Consider the following 7,362-nt stretch of genomic DNA (forward strand, 5'->3'; position numbering starts at 1 on the left):
TTTTTCCGGCTATATGTTTTATTTGTATGTAATGATAGTCCTTTCTGTACTTTTGTCTCCCACTTAAATCAACCATTCCAAACGCATTCAGGAACGATAACTCTAGGAAACTGCCAATTTCATATACAATTGATATAATTTTTATCTAAAAATGACATTAAGACTTATTATGTGGTCAGTAATTGCTGCTGAAATAGATGGTGGGTTTTTCACATGCATAAATCACTTCCTGTTTGATTTTTATTAAGACTGCTACTAAATTATAGCTTATTATAATTAATATAATTATAAATTATAACCCTGAGAGACTCTGTAGTGAAAAGGAACATTGAACATAAGAAGACACGAAGTGTAATACACTTTTCACATTTAAAGTTCAAATTATTAAAAATATAATACTTCGACCATGATAAAAAAAAAAGCTTGTTGTCCAGTCCACCACATAATTACTTTCAGGTTAACGAACTATTTGACAGAGACGGATATACACAATAACCTATAAGGAAAACAATTGAGTGCTGTAATCCCTCATACAAAATGTGTTATAGAAGGATATCCTCAGTATCAAAAGATTAAATTATAAATATATCAAATTATCAACAATTTAATAATATGAAACATGAAATAGAATTACATTTCTTCTTATGAATATGTTTAACAAGATGATAAACTTTTGATTGAGAACATGATGAAGAATTAAAACGGAAGACATGAACAAACGACTACCATCTGATGATGTATACCTACAACCAAGCAATGAGAACATATATACAGACTTAGAAACGAACGAAACCAGAACGTTAGAAAAATATGAATCAATCTCAATCTGTGATGCACGTTCTGATCCAAATCCCGCGTATTTGACCCCGGTAGAGACAGTCGAATATTCTGAACTCGGACAGGCAAAACAACAGAGAGGATCTGGAAATAACGATGACAAACAAAAAACCTTCTGCAATCTGCAACAAAAACGTTTCTGGATTGTATCTGGAATTATCATAATCATATGTATATGTAGCTTGACTGCTGGCGTAACATATGCTGCATCTCGACAGTCTGCAAGTAGAAACACGTGTAATCAGGACAACTGTGGAGCCGGAGAGTGTCGACTGAACGACAATGGTCAATCGGTTTGTGTAATTTCCGGCAATATAAACAGTAATGAAAACTTCCGAGTGTCCGTTGTTACTGGAGAATGTCCCTCGTCCTGGTTGATTCATGATAACCGCTGTTACAAGGAGTTCTTACAAATGAGAACTTGGTTTCAATCAAGAGATTACTGTCGTAGCATCGGTGCAGATTTGGTAACAATTCAACAACAAAGTAAGATGGACTTCATCGACAGCCAGTATCCAAATGTACTGCACTGGGTAGGACTAAGACGACTGAATTCCACTTTTATATGGGTAGATGGAACCAATATAGATTTTACATACTGGGCGGCAAATGAACCAAATAATCACAACAACGTTGAAAATTGCGTTCACACAAACAGAGAATCACCTCGTGGTTGGCATGATAGTAATTGTTATTTATCACAAAGATTTATATGTGAAATGTCGTCCGAACCTGCATGTGGGAATGGAGATTGGCATTACTATAACGGTTCCTGTTATCTTTTCGAGAGAGATTTGCGACTGGATTGGATAGGGTCATCAGAATATTGTTACAGTCTTGATCCTGGAGCTGACCTTCTAACAATAAATTCATTAGATGAGCACAACTTCATTGTAAGTGAGGCATCAAAGTCTACAAACCCGCCTTTGTGGATAGGGCTAAGTACTATGTACTCTGATAATCTTGATTGGCCAGATTTCAGTGGACTTAGTATATCTATGTGGGCTGAAGGTGAACCGACAGTTGGCAGTGATGATTGTGTTAGAATTTATACATACGGGTTCTGGTTTGTAGTTAACTGTAATAACGCTAGTGGATTTATATGTGAGAAGAAAATTTTCTAGCAGTACAAACACAAAACGACTGTAACTACAATGTTATTTCTGTTATTTATTAGTTAACTAACAAATAATACCATAAAAATTTCGTAGGCAATTTATTTCAGTTGAAATCATTTAGATAGCTCTCGATGTGAAATGAGACATACAATTAATACCTCATTTGTTGGTTTGAAATAGAAGGTGCATTTTTGAAAATCTGAAAGTATATTTGTTTTCATTGTGTTTGCTTTTATGTATTTTCTAGCCTATCTTTTATCATATTGATTTTCTACTGCAATGAATATCAATGGTCAAACAAGCCCATTTTCATTTTTGTCATGTATGTTGCTCTTGATTCTAGTAACTGGATGTTTTAGCTACAAATTGAAAATTGAGTGTATAAGTAATCTTTTTTTATTTTGCTTTGGTGTTTTTACGGCAAATTGAATGCTCGTAATTTGTAGAAATTCACTAAGAGTTGCCTTTTGTTTAGCACATAACCTACCACCGGTTTTGACCGTACTAATTTGTATTTCACCTTTTCTAAAATTTGAATAATTTTGTGTCAATTCAAACTTTTTTAAAATCAGTTCAACCACCGAACTTCTTCATTTTCTGTTTTATCGTCCCTTTGTTCGCTTTTTAGTGTCTTCAAAATTGTGATTTGTTGATGTCTCTATCAACAGCAGAGGATGATACGCAAACATTATAGTAGTGTTTCATGCGGTGTTATAGGATTTAAAAATGCAGAATTTAATGTAAACTAAAAAAAAAACTAAACAAAGAAATCACTGTTTTGATCAAGAATAGAAATGATTTTAATGACATATAAATGCATAACAAAGTAGAATGATAGGTGGAAATGAGGATAGGCTTAGCGATTCTACCAAATGGTATTTAACCTGTAAAAAAGGCAACGGCAATGACGATGTGATATTTCTGTCTTCAACTGGCCCTAGGAAAGACAAATATATTAGTTCGGCAAAATTGGCATCACATTTACCCTAAACATAAAAATAGCAAAAGTTAAAAATACACTGTTGAGTAAAAACTAGCATAAAGATGTTTCATAAGATCATAAAATTCAAATCAAAAGAGGTCCGAGTCAAATACAAATATATGGAACAGTACTAACCGAACATAAAAGCAAATTGGAAATAAACGACTACTAGAAGCCACTGACTGAGTGATTATCCTTTTGTTCACAGAAAATGGTAAGAGTTGTTCACTATTTTGTAATGCCATATAGACTACAAAAAATATAAATACAATAAACAGACAAACACAAAAACACCAAATGTAGCTTGAATTGATTTTAGAAGACAGAAAAAAATAAGTCTCTCGTTTTTAGCTCGCTCGGCCAAAGGCCACGTGAGCTATTGCCATCACTTGGCGTCCGTCGTCGTCGCTAACAATTTTTTCTCCTCTGACACTACTTGACCAATTGGGTGTTCCTTGTGGTATCCTGCACTAAAATTTTTAATGGATTTTTTATCTGTCGAAAAACATGGCCGCCGTTACTAAAATAGAGCACAGGGTGTCAGACGGTAGTATTTCGCATGTATCTTCAAAACCGTTAAGTTTAGCCAAATTCTGAGATGTGTAAAAGTATTCAGCATAATGACATCTATCTGTGGTCAAATTTTGAGTAAAATCTGTTAAGCTAGATTGGAGTTATTGCCCTTTTCAACGGCTATTTGTGCTATTTTAATATTATTTCTTTCAAAAATTTTCATTTCTGATACTACCTCACAAACTGAAATATAATACTGATGTGGGGATTTTTGATTCGTCGGTTTTTGATGTGGCCGGCATCACAGAAAATTGTACATAGGGGTCCGGGTTTTTTTTTTTTTTTTTTTTTTTTTTTTTTTGCATTTACATGTATCTGATGTATTCTGAGATGGATAAAAGTATTCAGCATAATGAGATCTATATGTGGTCAAATTTTCATCTTAATCAGTTGAGCAATGTTGTTGTTATTGTCCTTTTTTACGTTTTTTGCTATTTTTAATGTTCTTTTTTCAAAAATCTTCACCTCTGACACTATTAGACCAATTGGAACTAAACTTGGTATGAATGTTCCTTGGGGTATCTCGCACAGAACATATGTGGGGAAATTTGATCCCCCAAAAACATGGTTACTAAAATAGAACATAGGGGTCAGACAGTAGTTTTTCGCATATTATATCTCCAAACGGTTAGGTTTAGCCAAATTCTTTCAATTGCCGAAATGATCCTTATTATAAGGCCTACATTAGTCTCCAGAAATCAAAGTTGTCAGACGACTCCTTGTAACAGTTATTGCCCGTGAAAGATGAAAAATGACGTTTTTTACCGTGTTCAGCCGATATCTTGAAAACTATAATAGATAGAAAGAAACTTTCAATTACTCAAATGATCCTTATGATAAGTCCTACCAACCTCCTCTGAGTCAAAATTGTGGGACAACTCCTTGTTCGATTTATTGCCCTTGAAAGACTAAATTTAACCATATGATCGATTCAGGCTCCTGGGAGCCTCTTGTTAATCGTTTCTTTAAGCACTGACTTCTATAAAGTCCGATTTCAATAATTCTAAAGACGAATGTTTATCACACTAACAGATTAACAAACTGACAGAATTCCTAGTGACGTATGTATACCTTACATAATGTAAAATGTCACTGACTAAAATAGAATGCACAGTGTACCCATACTACATACCAACATGAACGTCATTGGAAATTTACTTGCTCTGCTCTTTGTAGGTAAGACATATTATCTGGTTTTAGTTGAAAAAAAACATCATCATATTTTGTATTACGTTTGATATTGACTTATTACTCGACCTTTTGTGTGTCGTTAAAAGTTAACATACCGTTTTGGAATAACTGAAAGATACCTCAAATCTTTCATTTTTGTCTTTCTTTCTTTTCTCAAACTTTGAAGTTCCAGAATAATTTAGTCTTATGGTAACGGGGTTGTAAAATATGAAAATCTAATCCTGAAATTCTATATCTCCCTGTAAATTATTTTAAAGCTAGCATAAGGCATATTAATTACACGAATAATTTCTGCATACGTCTCAAAATTTCTATTTCAGTCCAGTATAATGTTGAATTTTTAATTTGTTTATTGCATATTCTACAACAGAGTTATAGTAAATGTCCCAAACAGACGAACTAATGATATCCGTCAGTTACTGACCATTATTTATCATCGCTTAAATTATGTTACACATATAATGTAACGTAAATAATTGCAACCACTAAAATAATCGGAAATGCAACGAAAAACTTGAAGAATAAGAATTATTTGCAGAGCAAAGAAGACAGCACGGGTAACTGGGAATATGGACCATGTGAACCAGCAGAATAAGCATGGTTTCCTGTTCTAAAAAAATCCGATGTGTTGCTTATCTCTTGTCCGTCCGTTAATTCAACGGATAAAGAAAACTGATAAAGAGAATTCATAGCTGTGCTGGAGTTGGTCAAGTGATATTGGTGTGCTTGAAGTATTTTTGTATAGATTAATTTCATGTCATTTTATTTTTCTAGTTTATTCAGTGTCATGTTTCATAAGGATAGAGAACTACAAAGATTCTGTGTATATACAGAAAGGTACAAACAATACTTTTGGTCCTGCGGATGATACCACATTTGTTGACAGAAATTCTTATGCCATGTTCACTGTATCTAAAGATTTAAGTGTGGATGTTGGAAATACTGGTTCAAAGAGTGGTAAGAATCCCCGCATGTCAATATACCCCATCAGCATGAGAGTAAACTAAGTTCCCTTTATTCTTACCGTGCCTCTGGGCATTTTGGCAATGGCTATAGCGAACAAAGTTGTAATCAATGTTTTAAATTACACGATGATTAATAAAAGTTTTTCCGATGCAGTCGGTATAGTTTCGCTCAAATTCACCCTTTGACCTTATAGACGCTCTTCCATGGAAGTTACCTGATCGCAATTCTGTTTCCCGATTGGCCACATACTGATAATTTAGTGGCATTCGAAAAAAAATATCGAAAATGAAATTGTTGCAAAGTGTTATTTCCAGAATGAAATGAAGAAAATAAAAAAGAACAAATTTACTGCGTCGGCTATCTTATTTTAAAGATAGTACTTATTTTTTCTAGCCTCATTCGATGGTGTGGAATTATGTCTTACGTAAAACAGTATGCTACATTAAATGACACAACTATCTCCGTAAAAGTAGTCAACGCTCACCACATCGGAACATCCGGTCAATGTTTTCTTCTCTTCTCGTTGTGCTCTTAAATTATGTTGTTATTTTCTAGGTCACGTGGTTACTTTCTACAAACACGATAGCAATCTCAACCCAGTTGGAGCAGTAGCTTTTCTGTTCACAGACAAAAGTGTAAGTTTGAACAATGATCTTTCAATAATAAAAACGAAATAAAATTAAAGGGGTTAATTGCACAATACATCATCCTTATCCTCGGGTAAATAATACACAAAGTCATTTGATTTTCCCATTTTTCGAGAGAAAAAAATTCATGTTGTGATATATGCCAAATAGAATTTAGAAGAAAAAAAATGAATATGTTGGTTCATAATTTTATTGTAAAACAACACACACTGGTGCAAAATAATCAACGATATTCAACTACATTTGTCGGATCAAAACTTTTTGAAATCATTTAAAAGGTTTGTTGGTGAAGAGTTTTTTTTCCTGACATCGGACCTAACCGAGGATATTTTTTTGTAATTTTAACAAAAACTCATACATTATGTCACTGTACTTGTATTGTTTAAATATTTGTTTTCAGTATTTTGATGTGATAAGAAGGACCTTGATGCAAGTATAAACATGAACCCTGTAGTAAACAACAGTTATGAATTAAGATGTAACACGGCTACGAAAAAAAACAACAAATTTACCCCTTAATCGAATGCAACCGTTGCATGTACAATAAAGATGGTTGGAGTGAAAAAATCCCTTATATAAAAAAATGTATTTCCTATGGATTTTGTTGTATTTGTTTTAATAAATATATTATTTTATGTCGAGTAGTTATAATTATTAAACGTTCCCATCGTCATTCAAAGATTCATTCTGTAACGTAATTTTGATGTGATGCTCTCTTCTTTGTTATTTAGATGTTTCTGGTAAAGCAGGGTCGATAACCTAGCCAATGAATCTGATTCATGGTAAAGCAGGGTCGATAACCCAGCCAATGAATCTGATTCATGGTAAAGCAGGGTCGCTAACCCAGGCAATGAATCTGATTCAGGTAAAGCAGGGTCGCTAACCCAGGCAATGAATCTGATTCTGGTAAAGCAGGGTTGCTAACCCAGCCAATGAATCTGATTCATTCCCCTTTAATGGTACATAAATTTAATTTTTCTATAGTTTTTGTGTTTCCATTTTTTCTTTTTTTTTACATCATATTGGTTGTTTGAAATATCGGCAAAAA

The 7,362-nt window shown here is 33.6% G+C and overlaps 2 protein-coding genes across 2 annotated transcripts; both read left to right on the forward strand.

Annotated features, from left to right (window-relative positions):
- Positions 1–710: 710 nt before the first annotated feature.
- On the forward strand, positions 711–1,965 carry LOC148608950 (C-type mannose receptor 2-like). The gene has a single exon (XM_088541172.1). The coding sequence runs from the start codon at positions 711–713 to the stop codon at positions 1,959–1,961; it is 1,251 nt and encodes a 416-aa protein (XP_088397298.1). The 3' UTR covers positions 1,962–1,965.
- Positions 1,966–4,568: 2,603 nt separating this feature from the next.
- On the forward strand, positions 4,569–6,949 carry LOC148608951 (uncharacterized). The gene is made up of 4 exons (XM_088540592.1): positions 4,569–4,686; positions 5,476–5,658; positions 6,223–6,302; positions 6,715–6,949. Exons 1-4 carry the CDS (start codon positions 4,617–4,619, stop codon positions 6,751–6,753), a joined length of 372 nt encoding a protein of 123 aa, XP_088396718.1. The 5' UTR covers positions 4,569–4,616; the 3' UTR covers positions 6,754–6,949.
- Positions 6,950–7,362: the final 413 nt, after the last annotated feature.

Source organism: Perna viridis, chromosome 8 (genome assembly GCF_037379345.1).
Source record: "Perna viridis isolate PV_CMFRI_1.1 ecotype Kerala chromosome 8, ASM3737934v1, whole genome shotgun sequence".
In the NCBI taxonomy this organism is placed as follows: domain Eukaryota; kingdom Metazoa; phylum Mollusca; class Bivalvia; order Mytilida; family Mytilidae; genus Perna; species Perna viridis.

What these genes read in the sequence shown, in the direction of transcription:
- LOC148608950 (XM_088541172.1), top strand. Translation starts at nt 711, where the DNA reads ATGAACAAACGACTACCATCTGATGATGTATACCTACAACCAAGCAAT.
- LOC148608951 (XM_088540592.1), top strand. Translation starts at nt 4,617, where the DNA reads ATGCACAGTGTACCCATACTACATACCAACATGAACGTCATTGGAAAT. An exon ending in AAATACTGGTTCAAAGAGTG is followed by an intron (nt 5,659 to 6,222) that starts GTAAGAATCCCC and finishes GTTATTTTCTAG; the next exon opens with GTCACGTGGTTACTTTCTAC. An exon ending in TTCTGTTCACAGACAAAAGT is followed by an intron (nt 6,303 to 6,714) that starts GTAAGTTTGAAC and finishes ATTTGTTTTCAG; the next exon opens with TATTTTGATGTGATAAGAAG.